General features: G+C 37.6%; 1 protein-coding gene across 2 annotated transcripts in view; it reads left to right on the top strand.

Annotated features, from left to right (window-relative positions):
• Positions 1 to 26,650, top strand: part of KIF14 (kinesin family member 14) — a 73,268-nt gene that overhangs the window by 37,265 nt on the left and 9,353 nt on the right. For both annotated transcript variants that reach the window (XM_032288656.1, XM_032288657.1), the window contains 7 exons: positions 412 to 538; positions 5,891 to 5,984; positions 6,761 to 6,890; positions 10,639 to 10,739; positions 18,734 to 18,828; positions 22,504 to 22,728; positions 22,917 to 23,101. In XM_032288656.1, the coding sequence (XP_032144547.1) occupies positions 412 to 538; positions 5,891 to 5,984; positions 6,761 to 6,890; positions 10,639 to 10,739; positions 18,734 to 18,828; positions 22,504 to 22,728; positions 22,917 to 23,101 (957 nt within the window). The remainder of the gene's footprint in view (positions 1 to 411; positions 539 to 5,890; positions 5,985 to 6,760; positions 6,891 to 10,638; positions 10,740 to 18,733; positions 18,829 to 22,503; positions 22,729 to 22,916; positions 23,102 to 26,650) is intronic.

Raw genomic sequence — 26,650 nt, 5'->3', positions numbered from 1 at the left:
CTGTAATTCCAGCTTCTCGGGAGGCTGAGGCAGGAGAATTGCTTGAATCCGGGAGGCGGAGGTTGAGGTGAGCTGAAATCGTGCCACTGCACTCCAGCCTGGGCAACAAGAGCAAAACTCCATCTCAAAACCCAAAAAACAAAAACCAAAAAACCATATTAACTATATAGGCTTAATAAAACGTGTACTATAAAACGAGGTTTCCTATAGTGTGTTATTATTATCAATTTGGTGTTTTCTAAAATAGGCTTTATTGTGTATATTTAAGTTAGACAATGTTATGAGATATATAAATAGTAAAATGGTTACTATAGTGAAGCAAATTAACATGTCCATCATCTCAATATGGTGTTATAATTTCTCTCTTTGCATATTCTCACTCGGGGGTCTGTGTGAATGAATATCAATCAGGCTTTAGAAGACCATAGCATCCGCCATGCAAGAATTCTGGAAGCTTTAGAAACTGAAAAGCAAAAAATTGCTAAAGAAGTACAAATTCTACAGCAGAATCGGAGCAATAGGGATAAAACTTTTACAAGTGAGTGTATGCTGATTTTAGTAAATATTTTCTAAAATTATGCATGTTTTTATATGTAAATAATTACTAAAATGTTAGCATTAGTTGCCTTTATATATTCAAACTATTTTATTCTAGGTGTTAACTTTTCTGGATCTACATAAATTTGTATAAGTAGTTGTTTTGAATATTCAGTTTTTGGAATATTTATTGTCTCAATGCTTTGGACTGAATGTTTGTGTCCCCCCAAAATTTATATGTTGAATTTATAACCTCCAAGGCAGTGGTGTTAGGAAGTTGGGGGCTTTGGTAGGTGAGTAAGTCATGAGGGTAGAGCCCTTATAGAATTCGTGCCCCTATAAAAGAAATTATAGAGCGTTCCCTCACCTCTTCCACCAAGTGAGGACATAGCATGAAGACAGTAGTCTGCAACCCAGAACCGGGCCCTTACCAGAACCTGACTGAGGCTGGAAACTTGATCTCAGACTTCCAGCCTCCTGAACTGTGAGCAATAAATTTCTGTTGTTTATAAGCCACCCAGTCTGCCAATTTGTTAATAGTACTGCAACTGAGCAAATAGTAAGCAAAATTTCAATGTGCAGCATGTTTTTTTTTAAAAAATCTTATTCTAATTCTTAATCCTTGTTTTTATGTCTGTTAATAGTTATGCTTAATCATGGAGCACTTTGTGTTTTTTTTCACTTAGACATTTTTTTCGTAAGAGATAATTTTTTTCTAGCTTTACTGAGGTATAATTAACAAATAAAAATTATGTGTATTTAAGGAGTACAACATGATGTTTTTAATACATTGCAAATGATTACCAGAATCAAGCTAGTAACATATTTATCATCTCACCTAGTTTTTTTTTTTTTTTTGTCATGAGGACACTTAGGATATACTCTCTTATTTCAAGTGTACAATATAGTATTATTAATTATAGGCAATTTTCTGTACATTAGACCTCCAGAGTGTATTCATCCTGCATAACTGAAATTTTGTACCCTTTGACTGACATCTTCCCATTCTCCTGTCCTGTATTTCCTGGTAACCATCATTCTACTCTCTGTGCCTATGAGTACAACATTTTTAGATTCCACATGTAAGTGAGATCATATAGTATTTATCTTTCTATGTCTGGCTTATTTCACTTTTGGTAGTGTTATTAGAGTTTTCTACATGTAAGATCATGCAATCTGTAAACAAACAATTTTACTTTTTCCTTCTCAGTTTGGATACCTTTTATCTCTTTTTCTTGCCCACCTGGTTTTGTTGAAACTTCCAGTACTGTGTTGAATAGAAGTGGTGAGAATAGGCATCCTTGTCACGTGCCTGATCTTAAAGGAAAAGCTTTCAGCTATTTGCCGTTGAAGATGTTAGGTGTGGGCTTGTCATATATACCCTTTATTATGTTGAGGCACTTTCCTCTGTACAGTCTATCATAAAAGGATGTTGTATTTTGTCAAATGCTTTTTTTGCACCTATTGAAATGATCATATGATTTTTATCCTTATTCTGTTAATGTGGTATATAACCTTTATTGATTTGTATATGTTAAACCATCCTTGCATCCCAGTGATAAACCCCACTTGATCATGGTGTATGATCTATGATCCTTTTAATGTGCTGTTGGATTTGGCTTGCTAGTATTTTGTTGAAGATTTTTGGATCTGTGTTCATTAGGGATATTGGCCTGTAGTTTTCTTTTCTTGTAGTGTCTTTGTCTGGCTTTAGTATCAGGATAATGCTGACCTTGCAAAATTAATTGGCAATGTTCCCTCCTCTTCGGCTTTTTGGAAGAGTTTGAGAAGGATTGTCATTAATTCTTCTTCTTTTTTTCTTTTTTGAGTCGGAGTTTTGCTCTTATTGCCCAGGCTGGAGTGCAATGATGCGGTCTTGGCTCGCTGCAACCTCTGCTTTTCAGGTTCAAGCGATTCTCCTGCCTCACCCTCCCAAGTAGCTGGGATTACAGGCACCCGCCACCACACCCAGCTAATTTTTGTATTTTTAGTAGAGATGGGGTTTCACCATGTTGGCCAGGCTGGTCTAATTCTTCTTTAATATTTTGGTAGACTTTACCAGTGAAGGTATTAAGTCCTGTGAAACTTTTTTTTTTTAAAGACAGAGTCTTGCTCTGTCGCCAGGCTGGAATGCAGTGGCACTATCCCGGCTCACTGCAACCTCTGCCTCCCAGGTTCAAGCGATTCTCCTGCCTCAGCTTCCTGAGTAGCTGGGACTATAGGCGCACACCACCACACCTGGCTAATTTTTGTATTTTTAGTAGAGATGAGGTTTCACAGTATTGTCCAGGATGATCTTGATCTCCTGACCTCATGATTCACCTGCCTCAGTCTCCGAAAGTGCTGGGATTATAGGCATGAGCCACCGTGCCTGGCCCAACGTATTTTTCTTTTATCTTTAAGTCTTCTTGTTGTTGCCCAGGCTGGAGTACAGTGGTGTGATCTTGACTCACTGCAACCTCTGCCTCCCAGACTCAAGCGATTCTCCTGCTTCATCTTCCCGAGTAGCTGGGATTACAGGCATGCATACCATGCCTGGCTAATTTTTGTATTTTTAGTAGAGACAGGGTTTTACCATGTTGGCCAGGCTGGTCTCAAACTTCTGACCTCAGGTGATCTGCCTGCCTCAGCTTCCCAAAGTGCTGGGATTACAGGTGTAAGCCACCATGCCTGGCCAAGTCCTGGGAGACTTTTGATTGCACTTTTTGGGAGTACATTTCTATGTAAAACATAGTATGTTTTTAATATAAACTTTTTTTATTATGAAACATTTTTAAAAAACTAAAAAAGTAGAGATTGCTGAAGTAAGCTCTTATGTATTCATCCGACTTCAATGATTATCAACACATGTTCAATCTTGTTGCCACTATCCTCAAACTCCCTGCTTCCCTAGACTATTTTGAAGCAAATTCCAGATGTCATATCATTTAAGATGTACACACCTCACTGCATATCTCTAAACTAGATAAAGATTCTCCTTTTGCTCTCCCTCTCTCTCTGTCACTCTTTTAAGCATTGCCATGATACTATCACATCTAACTATATGAAAGATAATTTCTTATACATCACATATTTACTCCCTATTCAAATTTCCTGGATTGTTTTATCCTTTTTTTTTTTTTTTTTTTTTTTGAGACGGAGTTTCGCTCTTGTTGCCCAGGCTGGAGTGCAATGGCGCAATCTCGGCTCACCGTAACCTCGGCCTCCTGGGTTCAGGCAATTCTCCTGCCTCAGCCTCCTGAGTAGCTGGGATTACAGGCATACGCTATCATGCCCAGCTAATTTTTTTTTATTTTTAGTAGAGACAGGGTTTCACCATGTTGACCAGGATGGTCTCGATCTCTTGACCTTGTGATCCGCCTGCCTCGGCCTCCCAAAGTGCTGGGATTACAGGCGTGAGCCACCGCACCTGGCCCCCCCCTTTTTTTTTTTTAAACACTTGATTTGTTTGAATCAGGATACCAACATGATCTACACATTGTGTTTGGTAGATGTGCCTTTTAGATCTCTTTTAATCTGTAAATTCACTCTTCTATTTCATCTAATAATTTGTTGAATAAATCAGATGATTTGTCCTGTAGAGTTTCCTGGATTCTGGATTTCGCTGACTGTGTCTCCCCGGTGTTGCTTAACAGGCTCCTCTGTTCCAGTACACTCTAGAAAGTCATAGGTAGACCTACAGGCCTATCATATTCAGGTTCAGTTTTTAGCAAGAATACTTGGTAGGTATGTTGTACTTTCTGTAACTTCTTTAAAATAACTTTAAAAATATTAATACTCTTTTTTTTTGCTTTGAGACAGTGTCTTGCTCTGCCACCCAGGCTGGAGTGCATTGGAGTGGAGTGGTGCAATCTTGGCTCACTGCAACCTCTGCCAGCCAGGTTCAAGCAACTCTCCTGCCTCAGTCTCCAGAGTAGCTGGGACAACAGGCATGCGCCAGCCACCATGCCTGGCTAATTTTTTTATTTTTAGTAGAAACGGTGTTTCACCATGTTGGCCAGGGCGGCTTTGAACTCCTGACCTCAGGAGATCTGCCCGCCTCAGCTTCCCAAAATTGTGGGATTACAGGTGTGAGCCACCACGTCCAGCCAATACTCTTTATTATCTATTGCCAGAGAGAAATACTTTTATTCTTCTGAGGGCCTAGACAGAGCCTTACAATGGTTACTTGATTTTTTAGTTCGTGTGAATAATGAGTATATCCTTCCAAAAAGCTATTTTTAGTGGAGAATTGGTTATAAGAACAATATAGAAAATATTTACGAAATTTTTTTTTTTTTTTTTTTTTGAGACAAAGTATTGCTCTGTCTCACATAGGCTGGGTTACAGTGGTGCATAGTTCACTGCAACCTCAGACTCCTGGGCATAAGTGATCCTCTTGCCTCAGGCTCCCCAGTAGCTAGACTATAGGTACATGCCACCTCACCTGCCTATTTTATTTTATTTTATTTTATTTTTTAGAGATAGGGTGTCACTAAGTTGAAGGCCTTGAACTTCTGGCCTTCAAGTGATCCTCCTGCCTCAGCCTCCCAAAATGTTGAGATTATAGACATGGGCCATTGCACCCAGTCAGAATCTTAAATTCAAATTAGGAGCTGGGTGCAGTGGCTTGTACCTGTAATCCTAGCACTTTGGAAGGCTGAGGCAGACAGATTGCTTGAGCCCAGGAGTTCAAGACCAGTCTGAGCAACATGGTGAAACCCCATCTCTACAAAATATAAAAATGTTAGCTGGGTGTGGTGGCATGCACCTGTAGTCCCAGCTCCTTGGAAGGCTGAGATGGGAGATCACTTGACCCTGGGAAGGTCGAGGCTGCAGCGAGCTGTGATTGAGCCACTGCAGCACAGCCTGGGCGACAGAATGAGACCCTGTCTCAAAAAAAAAAAAAAAAAAAAAGGAAAGTGAAATTGTGCACCAAATTATTTTCCTTTTTTACTTTAATGTTCTGACATATATATGTGTATGTGTGTATATTTAATTTTTAGACAAAATACAAAAGAATGTGATTCTATATGAGGCTATAGAATACCCAATACTTGAAAGAATTTAGAAATGAGAAAGAAAAAAGACGTTAGAAAAAAAAATCTTTGTAGATATTAGAAAGAATATAATTGTCTTTGACTTATCTTTTTTATATCAACTAATTTTCTTACATCTTTCCACAGACAAAAGACCTCATTTTATAGGAAGAATGTTTTATTTCACCTAACTACTCAAATATCACTTATCCTTCTGCAATACAGAGTTAAAACCATTCATTTAAAATCAGAAATTTGTCTTTTTAGGAATTGTTTTGCCTAATTGTTAGCGCCCATGTATGCATTTTGAATCTTTTCTATGTGCTTTGTATTAGTGCAGACAACTTGGAGCTCCATGAAACTCTCAATGATGATTCAGGAAGCCAATGCTATTAGCAGCAAATTGAAAACATACTATGTTTTTGGCAGGTGAGTAATTAATTATCCTGATTATAAATGTTTTAAACAAGTTGGCCTTTATGTCATTTAGTTTCTCTAAAGCCCATTCTACAACTGTAGAAACTCTCAGTGATGATTCAGGAAGCCAATGCTATTAGCAGCAAATTGAAAACTTACTATGTTTTTGGCAGGTGAGTAATTAATTATCCTGATTATAAATGTTTTAAACAAGTTGGCCTTTATATCATTTAGTTTCTCTAAAGTCCATTCTACAGCTGTAGGAAAGAGCTGATACCAGAATTCCCAGTGAAGCTTAGACTCCCCTTTCAGAGCTCATTCTGGAGTAAGAGAGGTTTCAACAATTAATATACTATGTTTTTAGTATATTCTATGTATATTTATAAATAGAATAATTTTATTTGTTTTAGGAATTTGCTCATTTTCTTTTGAGCTGAAAAGTTAGGCTGAGGCAGGAGAATCGCTTGAACCCAGGAGGTGGAGGTTGCAGTGAGCCGAGAGCGCGCCATTGTACTCTAGCCCAGGCAACAGCGCAAGACTCCGTCTCAAAAAAAAAAAAAAATGTTTATCAGTATTCCACTGTTCAAAAGGAATATACCTTATTAGAAATTTTGATTTAAAAAAAATTTTTATATGGTGTATAGTTACATGATTATTACTATAATAAAAATACTTAACTGTGGAAAGAATCAGTGGACACAATTTTTAGGGAAATTATTCTACTTTAGAAAACTCAGTATAAATGGATGTGTATGTTTCAGGATAATGTTTGTTTGTTTTTCTTTCAGACATGATGTATCAGATAGAAGTAGTTCTGACACTTCTATTCGGGTTCGTAACCTAAAACTAGGAATCTCAACATTCTGGAGTCTGGAAAAGTTTGAATCTAAACTTGCAGCAATGAAAGAACTTTATGAGGTTTGGAATATTATTAAAATCCCTATAAGCTTTTTAAAATAAAAAGGTATAAAAGTTCAAGTATCTGCTTTTGGTGAAAATATATATATATAAAAGTGACATATTCTCCATATAGAAAATTTGGAAAATAAAAGGCAGTCTGTCAATTCCCTAAACCAACCAGTATTAACAATTATATATATTTACTTTTGCATTTAAATGGAGTTTTATTGGGTTGTTTTAATACAGTCATAGGTATAATAGAGAAATTTAATAGCTGAATCTATTGTTATAATTGTATATTTTAAAAATTTTTGCATTTAAGTTAAGGAAAGAAGAAGTTTGTTAGACATAAATCATATTACATCATTTGAAATGATCTTCCTATGCCTAATACACGTTTTTGCATATTTACATTTCTCCGTTGCTGTGCTTTGCATGCTTCCAACTGTCTACTGCCTATTATAGTCACAAGTAAAAAATCTCTGTACATATTAGTTTTAAATGTCTTATTTTCCCATCTTTTATTTTCTAAAATGAAACTAAAAATGTGAATACACTTTGATTCTCACCAACAAGTTGCTTGCCAGAAATATTGCCATTTACCAATGTTACCAGTTTGCATTTTACTGGTGTGTGTGTGTGTGTGTGTGTGTGTGTGTGTGTGTGTGTGTGTTGTAATAGAGATAAAGTCTTGCTGTGTTACCCAGGCTGGTCTTGAACTCCTAGCTTCAAATAGTCCTCTCATCTTAGCCTCTCAAAGTGTTGAGATTACAGGCATGAGCCATTGTGTCCAAACTGTATTTTAATAACTAGTAAATCTGGCGATTTGACTCTGGTTTCTTTATGGGTAAAGTATGTGTTCATGGCCTTTGAATTTTGTGTTAAATGAAATGTAGGAAATTAGCTAATATAGCTATAAAAGTTATTTCCATATTTTGATAAGCCTTTATATTTATCATATACATTTTTTTCCTGATTATATCATCTTTTTTTGGTTTCATTTTGTTATGCAGGCATTTTTAATTTGGTAAATTTGAATCCATCTATTATTCCAGAGATCTTACTGAAACATTTTACAACCCTTGCATTTTCTTTTAATTAAAAAAAAAAGTTCACATCTTTGAATCACATAGAATTTATTATGGCGTTTTATGAGTGGTATGAATTTAAAGTTTATGTCATTATCTAATTGTCCATAAAATTATCCCTAAAATAGTTGCAACATATATTAAATTGTTGCATTGCTACTATTTGTCAAATGTACTACCTTTAAACAATGTGACTCTATATGGAACTATATACTACTTAGATCATTATAGTAATGAAGGTATTATATGGAAAAACTTAGAGGATGCTGCCAAATTGTAGCCTAACACTTGAATTGTTTAATGGAAAAATGAAAATAAAAATAAAACAAAAGAAAACAATTCATTTTATCATTATAAGATAAAAGCAATAATTAGTGAATTAGAAATTAATAAATATAAGTTCTTATTCTTTGACAATATAAATGTGATTTTAGAAATGAGAAGTGGCATTTAAGTAAACATAAAGAAAACATTTAAAAATTGTATTACCTATAAAACTTTATGCTAATAAATTTGACAATTTCCTGCAAAGAGACTTTTTAACAAAAGATAAATTATGAAAGTTGACTTGATAGGTGAATAACCATGCAGTAATTTGAAATGTTAGTCAACAGACTGCCCTCAAAAAAAAAAAAAAGTGTAGGAAGAGAGGTGATAATCTCAGACACTCTTATGAGTAAGCTCTTTTAAATTGCCAAAGAACAGGTAAATTTTATTCTGTTTAGACTGTTCTAGATTAAACTGTTCTAGAACATAACAATAAATAGAAAGTATCACAGTTTATCTTATGATAGAATAACTGATTAAAAACAAAACAAGCAAAAACCACAAAAACTGAAAAGGTGACTCAAAAGAGAATTACCAACCAATCTTTTTTTTTTTTTTTTTTTTTGAGACAAGAGTCTTGCACTTGCACTGTCGCCCAGGCTATAGTGCAGTGGTGTGGTCTCGGTTCACTGCAACCTCCACCTCCCAGGTTCAAGTGATTCTCCTGCCCTCAGCATCCCAAGTAGCTGGGACTATAGGCACACGCCATCACGACCAACTAATTTTTGTATTTTGAGTACAGTTGAGGTTTCACCATGTTGGCCAGGTTGGTCTCGATCTCTGGACCTCCTGATCCTCCTGTCTTGGCCTCCCAAAGTGCTGGGATTACAGGCATGAGCCACTGCACCTGGCCTACCAACCAATCTTAATATGAACACAGCTATAAAAGTTCTAGAAGAAATTTTATCAGGGCCGAGCATAGTGGCTAACGCCTGTAATCCCAACACTTTGGGAGGCTGATGCTGGAGGATCACTTGAGCCCAGGAGTTCACGACCGTCTGGGTAGCGTAGTTTTTGTTAGTTTGCCTGTTTGTTTTGAGATGGAGTCTTGCCCTGTTGCCCAGGCTGGAGTGTAGTGGTGCAATCTTGGCTCACTGCAACCTCCACCTCCCAGGTTCAAGCGATTCTTCTTCCTCAGCCTCCTGAGTAGCTGAGATTACAAGCGTGTGCCATCATACCCAGCTAATTTCTGTTTGTATTTTTAGTGGAGTCGGCATTTCACCATGTTGGCCACACTGATCTCAAACTCCTGACCTCAGCTGATCCGCCTGCCTTGGCCTCTAAAAGTGCTGGGACTACAGATGTGAGCCACCATGCCTGGCCAACCCTGTTTCTTTTACAAAAATTCTAAAAATTAGACAGATGTGGTGCTGTGTGCCTGTAGTCCTAACTGCTTGGAAGGCTGAGGTGAGAGGATTGCTTGAACCTGGAAGGTCAAGGCTGCCTTCTAATCCCAGCACTTTGGGAGGCTGAGGTGGGAGGATCACTTGAGCCCAGGAGTTTGATACCAGCCTTGTCTCTACAAAAGGAAAAAAGAGAATCTTACACCATGAAGAAGTAGGGTTTGTGCCAGAAATGGAAGGTATATTCATAAGAGAAAATCCAAAAAGGCTGAAAGGAATCATATCAAAGTATTGACAATGTTTATGTGTAAATGATGGGTTTATGAGTGGTTTTAATTTTTTTCTTTGTGTTTATATGTATTAATAGTTTCAAATTTTTCTACAATTAATATGAATTGCTTGTGTTTTTAGAACAACAAAAGCAGTATGGAGGTCATTTGATTATGCTTGCCTTGATACATACTTTAAAACCTCGTTGTTGAATTACCCTAGGTTTAACTACGTCCTGCTTTTAACCATTCATTGCAGTTGTTTTAACTCATTTTTCTGTGTAATGATTCTGTCACCGAATCAAGTTCTATGTAGCATTTTGGTAGAATTGTAATTATTATTACTTTAAATATATAAAATATAGATTATAATCCTGATCAATATATTCAACCAGGAAGTGACTGTCTCTTAGTTTTGTCAGATTATTCTTTTATGTCTCTGCTGAGGATTTTATTGTTTGTGTTTTTATTATTCTTATAAATTCCAAGTTTATTATTCCTGAATTATTTAATGGTTTCTATTGTTTTTATTAAAAGTAGATGTCTTTTAATATCATCCCCATCATCATATGATTGATTTTTAATTTGATCAGGAATGATTTTTTTTAGACTTATCAGATAATATATAATCGTGCTAATTTTACGGTTTAATTGTAAGAAAGGATTTAATCTTTTTTTCTTAGTTGCTAAACATATTTCGCCCCAAATTAACTGAAACTGTATATTGTATTTTTCTTAGAGTAATGGTAGTAACAGGGGTGAAGATGTCTTTTGTGATCCTGAAGACGAATGGGAACCCGACATTACAGATGCAGCAGTTTCTTCACTTTCTAGAAGGAGGTAAAGACATTTTTATTACTGGTTTTCTTGCTCTCTCACTCTCTCTCTGTGTATGTGTGTGTGTGTGTGTGTGTGTGTGTGTGCGTGTGTGTGTGTAAACTGTATTATTTTAAAAGGACCATTGTCATGCTAGATATGTCTGGACAAAAAACCCAGAAATATAAGAGGAGTAGTATGTTAATGGTCATTACAGCACTTAGGGCATTAAATGGCTTATTAGTCAGTTATAAGATAAACCAAATTTCGTTGTTTCATCATATAAGTCTGAAGAGCAACTTAGGGTAGCATAAATTAAATTTTCCGCAGAAATGAGTAGTATTTATTTCTTTTAAATTACCCTTTCTCAAGAACTTGGCATTTTCTATAATATTTTCTTTTAAGTTACAGAATTTTAAATGCAGTGAAGTTAGTATGAACTCCACGAAAGAATAAATCATGGTGATAGACCACTTCTATATATAACAAATGTTGCTTATTAACTCGAAACATAAAAGACTTCCATGGTGAATAATAGATGCTTTTCAAGGAAAAACTAGTTCTGCTTAGACCTCAGATGCTTAGATTATATAGAGAAGCAAAATGGTATCATGGAAAGGCCTTGGAGCGAATTTAGCCTCCTAGTTTGGTTTGGTTTTTAAGCAAATGTTTCTTTGATGACTACTGTCTGCCATGCCCTGAGGAAGCAAAGATGAATACAAAATATCCCCTGTCCTGAAAGGCCAGGAATTGAGGAAAGTAGAGGCAGGAGCAGTTGACAAAAACCTGAACTGAGGCTGGGCAGAAGGATTTTAAATGCAGTGAAGAGAAAAGTCGAGTTTTCTGCTTATTCAGGCTGCAGAATCAATAGGATGTGGAGACTGGCTATGGGCTGAAGTGTGAGGGGTGCAAGGATGACTCCTGGTTTTAAATTGGGTGACTGCCAAGAGGGAAGTGGCGTTGCCTGAGATGGAGCATAAGAGGAGTTTAATTTTAAATATGAAGAATTTGAGGTATTCTCAAGGGACATCCAGGTGTATATTCAGGTTTAGAACTTTGGTGGATGGAGCTGGGGATTTTCAGGATATAAGGATCAATAGTATTCATCTGTTAGCAGAAGCATTGCTGTTATTAAGAGCATTTATTAAATACTTAAGCCTTGTCTCGCCTAGTACTCACCACAAACTATGAAGCAGATATTGTTATTACCCTCATTTTACAGATTAAGAAACTGAGAATTTAGAGAATTTAGAGACGTTAAGTGACGTGTGCAAAGTCACAGTACTGATACGAGGAAGAGCTGGTACTCAAATCTGAGTTTGGGTGACTCCAAAGCTCCTGATTTTCTTTTTTTTTTTTTTCCCATTTATTTATTTTATTGCATTTTAGGTTTTGGGGTACATGTGAAGAACATGCAAGGTTGTTGCATAGGTACACACGTGGCAGTGTGATTTGCTGCCTTCCTCCCTGTCACCTACATCTGGCATCTCTCCCCTTGCTATCTCTCCCCAGCTCCCCACCCCCCACCGTCCCTCCCCTATTTCCCCCCAACTGACCCCAGTGTGTAGTGCTCCCTTCCCTGTGTCCATGTGTTCTCATTGTTCAACACCCGCCTATGAGCGAGAACATGTGGTGTTCGATCTTGTGCTCTTCTGTCAGTTTGCTGAGAATGATGGTTTCCAGGTTCATCCATGTCCCTACAAAGGACACAAACTCATCATTTTTGATGGCTGCATAATATTCCATGATGTATATGTGCCACATTTTCCCTCTCCAGTCTATCATCGATGGGCATTTGGGTTGGTTCCAGGTCTTTGCTGTTGTAAACAGTGCTGCAGTGAACATTTGTGTGCACGTGTCCTTATAGTAGAATGATTTGTAATCCTTTGGATATATACCCAGTAATGGGATTGCTGGGTCAAATGGAATTTCTATTTCTAGGTCCTTGAGGAATCGCCACACTGTCTTCCACAATGGTTGAACTAATTTACACTCCCACCAACAGTGCAAAAGTGTTCCTATTTCTCCACATCCTCTCCAGCATCTGTTGTCTCCAGATTTTTTAATGAGCGCCATTCTAAATGGTGTGAGATGGTATCTCAATGTAGTTTTGATTTGCATTTCTCTGATGACCAGTGATGATGAGCATTTTTTCATATGTTTGTTGGCCTCATGTATGTCTTCTTTTGTAAAGTATCTGTTCATATCCTTTGCCCACTTTTGAATGGGGTTTTTAGTTTTTTTCTTGTAAATCTGTTTTAGTTCTTCGTAAATTCTGGATATCAGCCCTTTGTCAGATGGGTAAACTACAAAAATTTTTTCCCATTCTGTTGGTTGCCGATTCACTCTAATGACTGTTTCTTTTGCTGTGCAGAAGCTGTGGAGTTTGATTAGGTCCCATTTGTCAATTTTGGCTTTTGTTGTCAATGCTTTTGGTGTTTTGGTCATGAAGTCCTTGCCTACATCTACGCCCTGAATGGTTTTGCCTAGGTTTTCTTCTAGGGTTTTTATGGTGTTAGGTCTTATGTTTAAGTCTTTAATCCATCTGGAGTTAATTTTAGTGTAAGGTGTCAGAAAGGGGTCCAGTTTCTGCTTCCTGCACATGGCTAGCCAGTTTTCCCAACACCATTTATTGAACAGGGAATCCTTTCCCCATTTCTTGTTTTTGTCTGGTTTGTCAGAGATCAGATGGTTGTAGATATGTTGTGTTGCCTCCGAGACCTCTGTTCTGTTCCATTGGTCTATATCTCTGTTTTGGTACCAGTACCATGCTGTTTTGATTACTGTAGACTTGTAGTATAGTTTGAAGTCCAGTAGTGTGATGCCTCCCGCTTTGTTCTTTTTGCTTAGAATTGACTTGGCTATGCGGGCTCTCTTTTGGTTCCATTTGAAGTTTAAGGTGATTTTTTCCAGTTCTGTGAAGAAGGTCATTGGTAGCTTGATGGGGATAGCATTGAATCTGTAAATTACTTTGGGCAGTATGGCCATTTTCACGATATTGATTCTTCCTAACCATGAACATGGAATGTTTCTCCATCTGTTTGTGTCCTCTCTTATTTCGTTGAGCAGTGGCTTGTAGTTCTCCTTGAAGAGGTCCTTTACGTTCCTTGTTAGTTGTATTCCTAGGTATTTTATTCTCTTTGTGGCAATTGTGAATGGCAGTTCATTCTTGATTTGGCTCTCTTTAAGTCTGTTATTGGTGTATAGGAATGCATGTGATTTTTGCACATTGATTTTGTATCCTGAGACTTTGCTGAACTTGCTTATCAGTTTCAGGAGATTTTGGGCTGAGACGATGGGGTCTTCTAGATATACAATCATGTCATCTGCAAATAGAGACAATTTGACTTCCTCCTTTCCTATTCGAATGCCCTTTAATTTCTTTTTCTTGCCTGATTGCTCTGGCTAGAACTTCTAGTACTATATTGAATAGGAGTGGTGAGAGAGGGCATCCTTGTCTGGTGCCACATTTCAAGGGGAATGCTTCCAGTTTTTGCCCATTCAGTATGATATTGGCTGTTGGTTTGTCATAAATAGCTTTTATTATTCTGAGATACGTTCCATCGATACCTAGCTTATTGAGGGTTTTTAGCATAAAGGGCTGTTGAATTTTGTCAAAGGCCTTCTCTGCATCAATTGAGATAATCATGTGGTTTTTGTCTTTGGTTCTGTTTATGTGGTGAATTACGCTTATAGACTTGCGTATGTTGAACCAGCCTTTCATCCCCGGGATGAAGCCTACTTGATCATGGTGGATAAGCTTTTTGATGTGCAGTTGCAATCGGCTTGTCAGTATTTTATTGAAGATTTTTGCATCTATGTTCATCATGGATATTGGCCTGAAGTTTTCTTTTCTTGTTGAGTCTCTGCCGGGTTTTGGAATCAGGATGATGTTGGTCTCATAAAATGATTTGGGAAGGATTCCCTCTTTTTGTATTGTTTGGAATAGTTTCAGAAGGAATGGTACCAGCTCCCCTTTGTATGTCTGGTAGAATTCGGCTGTGAACCCGTCTGGACCTGGGCTTTTTTTGTGTGGTAAGCTCTTAATTGCTGCCTCAACTTCAGACCTTGTTATGGGTCTGTTCAGGGTTTCGGCTTCTTCCTGGTTTAGGCTTGGGAGGAGGCAAGTGTCCAGGAATTTATCCATTTCTTCCAGGTTTATTAGTTTATGTGCATAGAGTTGTTTGTAATAATCTCTGATGATGGTGCTCCTGATTTTCTTAACTGCTATGCCTTTCATTGCACATGAAAGAGTAGTATCCTCTGTTTAAGCGAATTGTTTTATGTTTTCTTAAACTTCATTGCCTTCAGCTGCAGATCACGATCCATTTGGGTTTCTTTTTTTTTTTTTTTTTTTTTTTTTTTTTTGAGATGGAGTTTCACTCTTGTTGCACAGGCTGGAGTGCAATAGCGCGATCTAGGCTCACCGCAACCTCCGCCTCCCAGGTTAAAGCGATTCACCTGCCTCAGCCTCCCAAGTAGCTGGGATTACAGGCATGGGCTACCACATCCGCCTAATTTTGTTAGTAGAGACAGGGTTTCCCCACGTTGGTCAGGCTGGTCTTAAACTCCCGACCTCAGGTGATCCACCCGCTTCGGCCTCTCAAAGTGCTGGGATTGTAGGCGTGAGCCACTGCACCCAGCCTCCATTTGGGTTTCTAAATCGTTTTAGGCCTATAGCATTGTTTTTGACTTGGCTTATTTTAAACTCATTTATAATTTTCCTTAAAGAGTTGAAACTATTTTATGGCAACTTTCCCCCTATTATTTCTGCTTTGTCACATGCTAACCACTAAGCTACAATAAGAAATTGCTAACACATAATTAGCATTATTCTGAATGAAATACAATGCATATCTTTTACACAGAAATGAGCTCCTTGCATGTAGGGAACATGTCTGTATCCCCTACAATATAGCGTAGTAAAAAGGTCACATGCTCTGTTATCAGGGTCCTGGGTTCTAATCTATGCTCAGTGTGGTCATGGACAAGTGACATTACATCTCTAAGCTTCAGTTTTCTCATCTGTAAAATGAAGACAGTCATATATACCTACTTTACAGATATTTATCACTAAGATTAAATGAGGTCCTATGTATAGAGCATCTGCTGCTCCTGTTATGTCTACGGTGACCACCATGATTGACAACATGGGACTGATGATGATCATGTTGCAGAGTTGTTACAAGGATTAGAGACAGTACATATAAAGCTCCTCTTACAGTGGGTGGGCATTCAATAAATGGCAGCTCTGATTATTATTGGATGCTTAATATATATTGAATAAGAGTAAATCTTAGAATACAGAGAAGCTATGGTTTCTGTCCAATACTGGTAACAGATGATAATATCTTCAAGTGATTTGTCTTGAGGACTTGACAGAGCTGGTCTCTGGCACTGAAGTGGGCTAAAAATGGTCCTTAGGTGAAATTGGGTAGTAGAGCTTGAGATATGGAAGCCAACCTAGAATAACATAAACCTCCCAAAACTTAAACCAGACCAACAAATTCATCAGAGAATGATTTATGAATATCTTTGGATTTTAGGATTACTAGTTTTGTATTATTTTTATTATAAACAAATTTAAACTTTTTATATTTAGAAATGTAAATCATAATAGGACCATTGATAATTAATGAGCATTAAACTTTTAGCCTACTGAATGTTGGTAATTTACATCCTACTTTCTGTTAACTTTTAAGTAATAATAGGGAATCAGCAGAAGTTTAAAATGTTATCAAAAATCAAAACATCTCAGTATGTTCTAAGATTTTGAAATTGGGTATTTTCATTTGACAGAGATATTTTTGGGAACTTCTATAATTTAAAAGTATCATATTTTTAAAAAATGAATTTCTCTTAGTCTGAGACCTTGTATATGAAGTTTCAGCCTTGTAAGAATGTTTATGACAGAATTCCAAACTCTGAGAATACCTGCAGGTAATGGAAACAGTGACAGATTCTTAATTATAGAACTTCTACTGGGCAATGATATGCCACAGTTGTTCTGCAATAAAATAGACTGGTGTGGCTCCCTATAAATTTTGATATATATTGTTGACAGTTAAAAGTAAATTTCCTCCTGAGGTTAAGTAAAAGTTCTTTGAAAGGAATATGACAAGCATTTTATTTGGGTTTAAACATTGTTTAACTATGATATTGTTGCAAGAAGAACTGTTTTACTAGTTTAGATTTGCTGTAATCTTATACCCTTTTTTCACCCCTAGTAGAAAAACTAATAATTGAGAATTGATATTTTCTTTCCCTTTTGTCAGTCCTATTTCTGTGTGTGTGTTTTTTCTCGTAGGAGTTCATGGGGTCAATTTTATATTTGAAACATTTATACTACTACTGATAGAATGCTTTGGCTTATGCTACTACTGATAGAATGCTTTGGCTTAATAATCTTTTCAACAAATAGTATTTTTCTTTGAGTGGCCAACAGTAATAGAGTTCTGTTAGGAAAAATGCTTCAAAAGATCCACTCAATTTAGATTTAGCTCACTGATTGAGTAGTTTCATTGACATAGGAGCTGGAGTTTGGTTTTAGAAAATTTATAGATGAATGGCAATATAGAGGTAGGTTGCTTTCTCCAGTAGCAGAAAGGGTAGCCTCTGTTTTCAAGAAGCAGACAGAAAGAAAATAACACCTTAGACAGTCAAGCAAACTCAAAGCAGAAAGTGGGGCATTTTTATATGCTGAGGAAAAAGAGGTCAACAAAAAGAGCAATTGGATTAGAAACATTTCTTCCATTTGCACTACTGCTGCACTTCACAGGTATTATGCTTTACACACAGCGTAGCAGATATTTACTTAAATGTTTTTTTTACCTAAATCACATCCCTGTTTAAAATCTTTCCTTGAAACATTGAGTATACATGGACACAAAGAAGTGAACAATAGACGCTAGGGCCTATTTGAGGGTGGTAGTTAGAGGAAGGTGAGGATTGAACAACTGTTTAATACCATCAGGTATTATGCCTGTTACCTATGTGACAAAATTATCTGTAGACCAAACCCCCACAGCACGAAATTTACCCATGTAACGATCCTGCACATGTACCCCTTAATCCTAAAATAAAAGTTGGAGAGAAAATCAATAAATCCTAACTTGGCAAATATGGCTCATGCCTGTAATCCCAGCACTTTGGGAGGCCGAGGCGGGTGGATCACGAGGTCAAGAGATCGAGACCATCCTGGTCAACATGGTGAAACCTCGTCTCTACTAAAACTACAAAAAATTAGCTGGGCATGGTGGTGCGTGCCTGTAATCCCAGCTACTCAGGAGGCTGAGGCAGGAGAATTGCCTGAACCCAGGAGGCGGAGGTTGCGGTGAGCCGAGATCGCGCCATTGCACTCCAGCCTGGGTAACAAGAGCGAAACTCCGTCTCAAAAAATAAATAAATAAATAAATAAAAAATAAAAATAAAATAAAATAAAATTCTTCCCTGGATAATTTGCTCAGGATGAAATCCTAGCTTTATTGACATACAAAGACCACCTCAAGCTGGCCCCTGCGCACCTCCCAGCCTCATCCCTTGCTGCTCTCTCTCTTACATCATGGGCCGCAGTCCTTCTGAACCTTGATTGGTTCTTGGCATTCATTTATCATCAAGTCTTCCTTCCTGTTGCTTGTATCTGAGACACTATTCCCTGCTTCCCAGGCCTGCCCTCTGGCTTTTACTCATCCTTGAGAGTCCTTGCTCCAAGCAGGCCCCCGACTTCTTGGGCCAGGTCAAGTTCTTTTATAGGGCCTACCACAACACGGTATGCCTTCATCACATTCATCACTTTATTACAATTATTTGCCTAATTGATCTCTTTTGTTCTGCTTAAAACAGTGCCGATAAACAGTAAAATCCTTACTCAATTAACCAAATGAATTTTTTCTTTGATGAAATTTTTAATGAAAAACACACATATGAATGTCCATTTTCTTAGAGAACTTATAAATATTCTTAATATTTATTATCCCATGTGGTATAGGACTACTAATCTTATGGTTTGTCTTTTTCAGGAGCAGGAGTTTGATGAAGAATAGAAGAATTTCTGGTTGTTTACATGATATACAAGTCTACCCAATTAAGAATTTGCATTCTTCACATTCATCAGGTATTTTTTTTTCCCACATTTTTTGTATGACGAAAAAAGCATTAAATCCTAGCTCTACCGTTAAATTTTTTCTTATCCTTGTGCAAATCATTTCATTTCCTGGAAGCTTCCATTTCCTCTAAAATGAGGAGGTTGGATCAACAGCCCCTTCCACTTGAAAGATTCTGTGCTCTGTATAATTTATTTCGGAGTCTTTTAGTAGAGTAACTAATTCAAATGTGGAAGACGTGTATGTTCCAAAATATATGAGAATATTACTTCCTCACAAGTGAAAAAAGCAAAGTGCAGCAGATTATGTATTATATTCTATCATTTGTGTGAGGAGGAGAAAAAAGAAGACATGGACATAGATGCTTGTAAATGAATAAGATCTCTCTGGAGAACTACACCAAAACCCCAAAGTGCTGGTTGTACGTGGGCGTGTGGGGTTAGGGACAGGACAGGAAGGAAGACACCCTTTTCATTGCATACCCTTTGGTTTCTTCTGAATTTTGCATAATGATCTATGTATCATCTATCCCAAAATTATTTTAATTTTTTTTAAAAGTTAAGGAATTATTCCTCTGAATAATTATTTTGTACCAACACTTATTATAATATTAGTTTATCTGTAGAAGGAGAGGATACACTGTAAATTTTGTATGTGTAACTACCTTTAATAATTACAATTTAAATATTACTACCTGCTGGGCCATGCTCAGTAGCTCACACCTGTAATCCCAGCACTTTGGGAGGCCAAGGTGGGCAGATCACCTGAGGTCAGGAGTTCAAGATCAGCCTGACCAAAATGGAGAAACCCTGTCTCTACTAAAAATACAAAATTAGCTGGGCATTGTGGCATATGCCTGTAATCCCTGCTACTTGGGAGGCTGAGGCAGGAGAATGGCTTGAACCCAGGAGGCAGAGGTTGCAATGAGCCAAGATTGCACCATTGCACTCCAGCCTGGGCAACAAGAGTAAAACTCTGTCTCAAAAAAAAAAAAAAAAATAATAATAATAATAATTACTACCTGCTAACAATAGGCTACTATGTAGCAATGAAGAAGAGGGAATGACTGATTCACACAAAACCTGGATGAATTCCAGAAACATAACATTGAGTGAAAGAAGCCAGATCCAAAAGAGTATATACTACATGATTCCTTTTATATGAAGTTCAAGGACAGGCAAACTAAACCATGGTGACCAAAGCCAGAGTAGTTTAGAATTCAATAGTGGTTACCTCTGTTGGGAGCTAGTAACTGGGAAGAAGTTGGGTTGGATGGGATGGTGGAAATGTTGTATACAGTACATCAAGCTAAGTGGGGCTTACAGATGTATGCGTATATTACAAAAATAATTTGTACACTTAAGATATATGCACTTTACAGTACACATATTATACTTAGTAAACAAATATTTTAAACTAATTATGTAACATAATGTATTTGATAAAGGTCCTGATGGAATATGGGTAGCCGTAAAAGGTATTATTATATCTCATCTTGACTTTAAATTTTAGAAATTAGGGTTTCTTTCAGGAAGATAATTATGATCCTACTACTTATTTAATCTAAGGTAGATTAAAACATGCTGTGGGTTTTTTATTACTAGCAAAATAAAAAGATGTATATCTGTGGTAACAACTTATTTATTCAATATTATTTGAGTAGATATTTTACAAAAATAATTTTAAGGAAAGTCAGGGATAGAAAAGGTCTTTGCTTATTTGCAGTTTGCAAAGACAGAAACGGAAACCCACATGCGAACTTAGTAGGACCCCATCTGGACAGCTGTGGGTGTGGAAGGGGGACCAGGCCTGGGGATGAGAGGCTGTACCCCACCGTTCTAGCACTTTCTAGCTTTGGGAAGTTGAGCAAGTATCTTAACTTCTAAAATTAAGGGCCATGTTTTGCCTGTATTTTTGCAGGTCTTTCTAAAATGTTTTTGTTGGATTTTGGAATGCATTAATACAATTATCTTCTTAAATAGAGAATATATAGTTAACTGTTCTCAATGACTATAATATAGTCATTATCACAGTAATGATATTGAGCCATCGTTACTCTACTGTAGCTTTGGGTTTTGTAGCTTTTCTTTTTTCTCTTTCCAAACCAAACTCTTACTTAGTTCTAGTTGTTTTAATATTCCCCACCCTGTGCCTTTATTCTACCTCCTTTTAGTTTGCTGCTTTTAAACACCTATAAAGTGGACCAGAAAACTTAATCTTGCCTTAAATAAGAATCATTATACTCTTATATTAGCAGTCCAGGATAAAGTTATTTCCAGGGGCTCTGAAGGAGCTCTTTCAAGCTTTTCATTTACTTCTGGTTTAGACAATGCTTAGAAAATCCATTTCCCAGAGATGTACTATATTAACTGTATATAATCAGTTGGTTTTAGCCTATCTTGATTGTAATATACCTTGAGGAGGAACTATTATAAAGTAGAGGTACTGAGACATTACTTTTGTTTGTTTTTTCTTTTTTTTTGAGACAGAGTTTCACTCTTTTTGCCCAGGCTGGAGTGCAGTGGCGGGATCTTGGCTCGCTGCAGTACACCTCCTAGGTTCAAGCAATTCTCCTGCCTTAGTCTCCTGAATAGCTGTAACTACAGGTGCCCACCACCATGACCAGCTAGTTTTCTATTTTTAGTAGAGACAGAGAGTTTCACCATGTTGCTCAGGCTGATCTCGAACTCCTGACCTCAGGTGTTCTGCCCAACTTGGCCTCCCAAAGTGCTGGGATTATAGACGTGAGCCACCGTGCCTGGCTGAGACATTACTTTTATTATAGTTTATCATTGTTTACTTTTCCAGTTTATGAATCCAATTAAATTTCTAATTTTATTTTATGTAACTCTCATTGGTTTCATCAATTACAGTTCTTCCAGTGTTAGAGAAAATTAATCCCACTAGACATAGTAGCACATGCTTGTAGTCCCATCTACTGTGGAGGCTGAGGCCAAGGGATTGCTTGAGTCCAGGAGTTTGAGGCTCAGTGTGCTATGATGACGCTTGTGAGTAGCCACCACATCCCAGCCTGGGCGGCATAGCAAGACCCTGTCTTTTAAAAAAGAAAGAAAGAGAGAGAAAGAAAGGAAAGAAAATTAATCCCTACCAAAAAGTAAGAGATTAAATCAATGGTTACGTGGGATATTTGGATTCTCCCTTGTCTCATAGTGCAGTTGAGGAGCTACTAAATCTATGGATTGATGCTATTGAGAGGTTAACTGATCCCTGCATGGAATTATGTTTTCACTTTGGCATATAGAAATCAAGCTGAACTGAAATAAGTATAGCCTACTTTGAATTTATTGATCAGTGATCCTATAATATTATTGCATTAAAACATTTGCTTGAAAGTATTATGCCTGAACATTTTTGGAAGAGAAATAGTATATGAGTAACATTTGCAAGCAGCAGAGGGGTAGTTTCTGCAAAATTAACATTATGGAGCACCCTGGAAATCAACATATGCAAGTATAGCATGGAAGATATACTTTGAAGTATAGCATAGCATATGATGTTGTAGATACTAATTTTTTTTTCTAATTCCACAACGAATACAAAAATGCTTTCTTGTTGTAATACATTCAAATAATGCAAAAGTACATAAAGTAAGGATCCCATTTTTTTTTTTTAAAGAAAGTATTATTCCTGAAAACAAGGCTTAAAACTATTTTCTGTTGATGTAGGTTTAATGGACAAATCAAGCACCATTTACTCAAATTCGGCAGAGTCATTTCTTCCTGGAATTTGCAAAGAATTGATTGGTTCTTCATTAGATTTTCTTGGACAGAGTTATGATGAAGAAAGAACTATAGCAGATAGCCTAATGAATAGTTTTCTTAAAATTTATAATGGGCTACTTGCCATTTCCAAGGCTCATGAAGAACAAGATGAAGAAAGTCAAGATAACTGTAAGAAATCCCACTGCTTTTATTAACTCACACAAATAATTATTTTCTGCACATTGCACTTTGTTTTGAATGATTATTTGGCACATCTGGCATGCATCTTTTAACTGTCAAAATGTTTTAATATGATCATATATGAGTTATTTTATTTGATATTATTTCTTCCAGTAACTTTTCTTGTTCTTTCAAAGTGTTTTCTTCTGATCGAGCAACCCAGGCACTTACTATTCAGACTGCATGTGCTTTTGAGCAGCTAGTGGTGCTGATGAAACACTGGCTGAATGATTTACTGCCTTGTGCCAACATAGCAAGACTTGAGGATGAATTGAGACAAGAAGTTAAAAAACTGGGAGGCTACTTACAGTTATTTTTGCAGGTAAATTGATTTGCTTAGTATCATTTGCAGGATTCATTTGTTTAATAATTATTTATTGACTTTTTACTGTCTGTATCTCCCCCCAAATTAGCTCAGTATGATTTTCAAAAGTACATTCTGTTTTGAAGTCCTGAGACAGTGGACGTCTGTAATTGATTTACTGAACAAAGACTTACATGGCTTTCTATGTATGAGTAGTCCTAAGTGATTTACAAATATTAACTCATTTAATCCTTGTAACAACCGCAGCGTTGGGCACTGTTGTTATCACCGTCTTGTAGATGAGGAAATGGAGGCACAGGGAAAATAAATATTCCATCCAATGTTACCTAACTAGTAAACAACTGAGTTGGATTTGGACCCAGGCAGCCTTGGGCCCAGTTAATGCTCTACCATTATACCATGCTGGCCCTCAGTAAGGGATACTGGGAAGAGAGACAGAGTCTTGCTCTGGGTATGGGATAGGGTTTCAACTCATGCTGAATTGGCCACAATCCTGCTGACACAGAGACAAATAATTTTGTTTTTCTGCTTGTCTTGTATCAGATAAGATTAGGTTTGGCTGTGAGAAGAAGTAAGATAAAAGCTTATTCTCTCTCACATAAAATCTAGAGGTAGACCTGGTGACTCTGCTCCAGAGTCCTCAGGATCCAGCCTCCTCCCAGTGCTCCCCTCCACCATACCCAGAGTGTAGCCCCTGATTTCATGACCCACCATGGAGGAGCCCACCTGAGCTCTGTGCAGTGGGGTGGAAGAAGTGGTGAGAAAGATAGGGCCAAGTTTGCCTTCGTTTAAGGGAAGTTTCTGGAAATCACCATATGCCCCATCTATTTATATATCTTTGGCTAGAACTTTATCATTTGACTATATCTAGCTGCAAGTATCATGAGGAAATGTTTTTTTTTTTTGCTTTTTTTAAGTTCTGGACACTTATGTGCCGAGCCAAAAATCAAGAGATCTATGAAAGATGTGGAAAATTGATATTGGAGAATACTTAGTCATCTACAAAGTAGCAAATTCCTTCATAAAAATTCCTTGAATATACAAAAGGAGCAGATAAGAAAATAATGGCCGAGTACAGTGGCTCATGCCTGTATTCCTAGCAGTTTGGGAGGTTTAGGCAGGAGGATCAGTTAAGCCTAGGAGTTTGAGACCAGCCTGGGCAACATAGTGAATAATAACAAGTATCCAACTTGTTGGATACTCTGTCTCTAAAAAAATTAAAAAAAAAAAAAAAAATAGCCAGCTGTGGTGACGTGTACCTGTGATCCCAGCTACTTGGGAGGCTGAGGTGGGAGGATTGCTTGAGCCCAAGAGGTTGAGGCTGCAGTGAGCCATGATTGCACCACTGCACTCCAGCCTGGGTGACAGAGTGAGATCATGTCTCAAAAAATAATAATAATAACAAAAAATAAACAATTTTAAAAAGAAAATGTTAACAGGATTAGATTTTACTTTTTAAAAAGGATAATTAGACTGTATAACAAAATGTTCTAGAACATTTGGACAAATTTTATGTTATAGTGCCCACCAAAAGACTTTCCATACTCTATTATTGCAGTAGAATTTTTGTTGTGTCAAATACTTCCTGAATGGGCTAATTACTAGCTGGGATATGGAAATCTTGAGCTGATCTAACTAGTAAGCTTGAAATCAGATTATTGTTTTTAATGTCCATTATTCTCCCTCAGGAGGATTTTCTAGGTCTCCCCAAGACTTGGTTGGGCACCTGTCTTATTTGCTTCTCTAATAACCCTGAACTTCACCTGTTAGGCCTTTTAATATAACATGTATTTTATAAGCCTGTACATCTCAATGGACAGTTAGCTCTGAGAAGGTAGAGGACTGTGGGTGTCTTTTTTCACAGGGCCTCATTATATGATAGATGTTTGGTTGGATACTTGTTATTAAATTAATTATAAATTCATATGGGATGAAGGATCACTTTGGATATAGGTAATGAGGAAGTAGGATGACTAAGACGGGGGGTGGGGGGACGGTGGACTGCAAACAGGTGTGGATGAGGTAGTAGATAAGGGAGAATTTCTGATGGCACAGAACCATGAAAATGAAAGGTAGATTGGCCAGAGAGCAGAGCTAGAGAGCCAGGAGCGAGGGGTGTGACTTAAGTTTGAGCCTAGAAAAGGAAGCTTATGGAAGGATGGTCAGTGCTTAGTTGGCTCTCAGCTTTTAGAGGCAGTACTAGAATAGTGGGAGAATACACACAAAACAAAAGCTCACTATTGGCCCTTGAAAAACTGATGTTTGAACCCACGGTAAATTAGTTGTGTGTCCATGGGCACACTGCTTAAATTTTTGAGTCTCCTATTTCTCACAGGAAAATAAATATAGAAATGCCTACCTGGCAGGATTGCTGTGAGGATCAGATGAATTAATGTTATAAGAATGTGTCTCTGCTGGGCGCTGGGCATGGTGGCTCACACCTGCAACCCCAGCACTTTGGGAGGCCAAGGCAGGCGGATCACGAGGTCAGGGATTGAGACCATCCTGGCTAACATGGTAAAATCCCGCCTCTACTAAAAATACAAAAAATTAGCCGGGTATTGTGACACACACCTGTAAGTCCCAACTGTTCGGGAGGTTGAGGCAGGAGAATCGCTTGAACCCAGGAGGCGGAGGTTGCAGTGAGCCAAGATCCTGCTACCGCACTCTAGCCTGGGTGACAGAGCAAGAGTCCATCTCAAAAAAAAAAAAAAAAAAAGAATGTGTCTCATAAAGTAACTGGTGTATAGTTTCTTTCCTTCTGAGAAGAATACTTTGAACTGAACTTACGGATTTCAACTCATATCCCTGTGAGAAATGTCTTATACAAGGAATCAAGGATGGAGAGAACAGGTGACTTGGAGGGGGAGTTAGATGAAGCTAAGGAGAGACTTGTGTTAAGCTAGCAAACCTGAATTTAGTGACTACACCTTCTAAGTATGGTTTGAGAATCCTTTTCTTATAGCAATACAATGAGCATATTCCACAAAGCAGGCCAAGAGAAGTATTTTGAAGAGACACCATAGGGGGCGGGTAACAGAAAGAAGAAAAGCTCTGAGTGCATGTGGGAAGTCTTGTTTGAAGGTGTTTGGGTTCCCCCCCACTCCACTTTTGCTTACCACCCCCGCCTCTCTCTCTATTTCTTTTCCCCTGAGAAAATAATGTTTTTACTAACTGTCAGATGGTTATCAGAACAGGAAAAGTTCAAAGGCCAAAAGAACCACCCTTCTTTTTCTTTCTTTTGGCTTTCACTTATTAATTCTGTCTTATATGTAGTTAATTTTGCACTATCCTTATGTGTGATTAGTGTGTGTAAGGTCTTTGAGGGTGGAGACTACATCTTACTCATTTTATCACCTTTAGTGGCCACAGGGCTGCATGTTTTCTGGTTCTGACTGAGACATTTACGAAGTGAGATCACCGTATCAATAAATGCAGAACTTATTTTCTCCAGATCATTCTCCTCTTCTCTTTTCTTTTCTTTTTTTGAGATAGAGTCTCATTCTGTCACCCTGGCTGGAGGCCAGTGGCACAATCTTGGCTCAC

Source organism: Sapajus apella, unplaced genomic scaffold, assembly GCF_009761245.1.
Source record: "Sapajus apella isolate SASKATOON/1434 unplaced genomic scaffold, GSC_monkey_1.0 scaffold22, whole genome shotgun sequence".
In the NCBI taxonomy this organism is placed as follows: Eukaryota; Metazoa; Chordata; class Mammalia; order Primates; family Cebidae; genus Sapajus; species Sapajus apella.
Note: the sequence above shows the minus strand (reverse complement) of the source record. Positions and strands in the feature narration are given on the sequence as shown.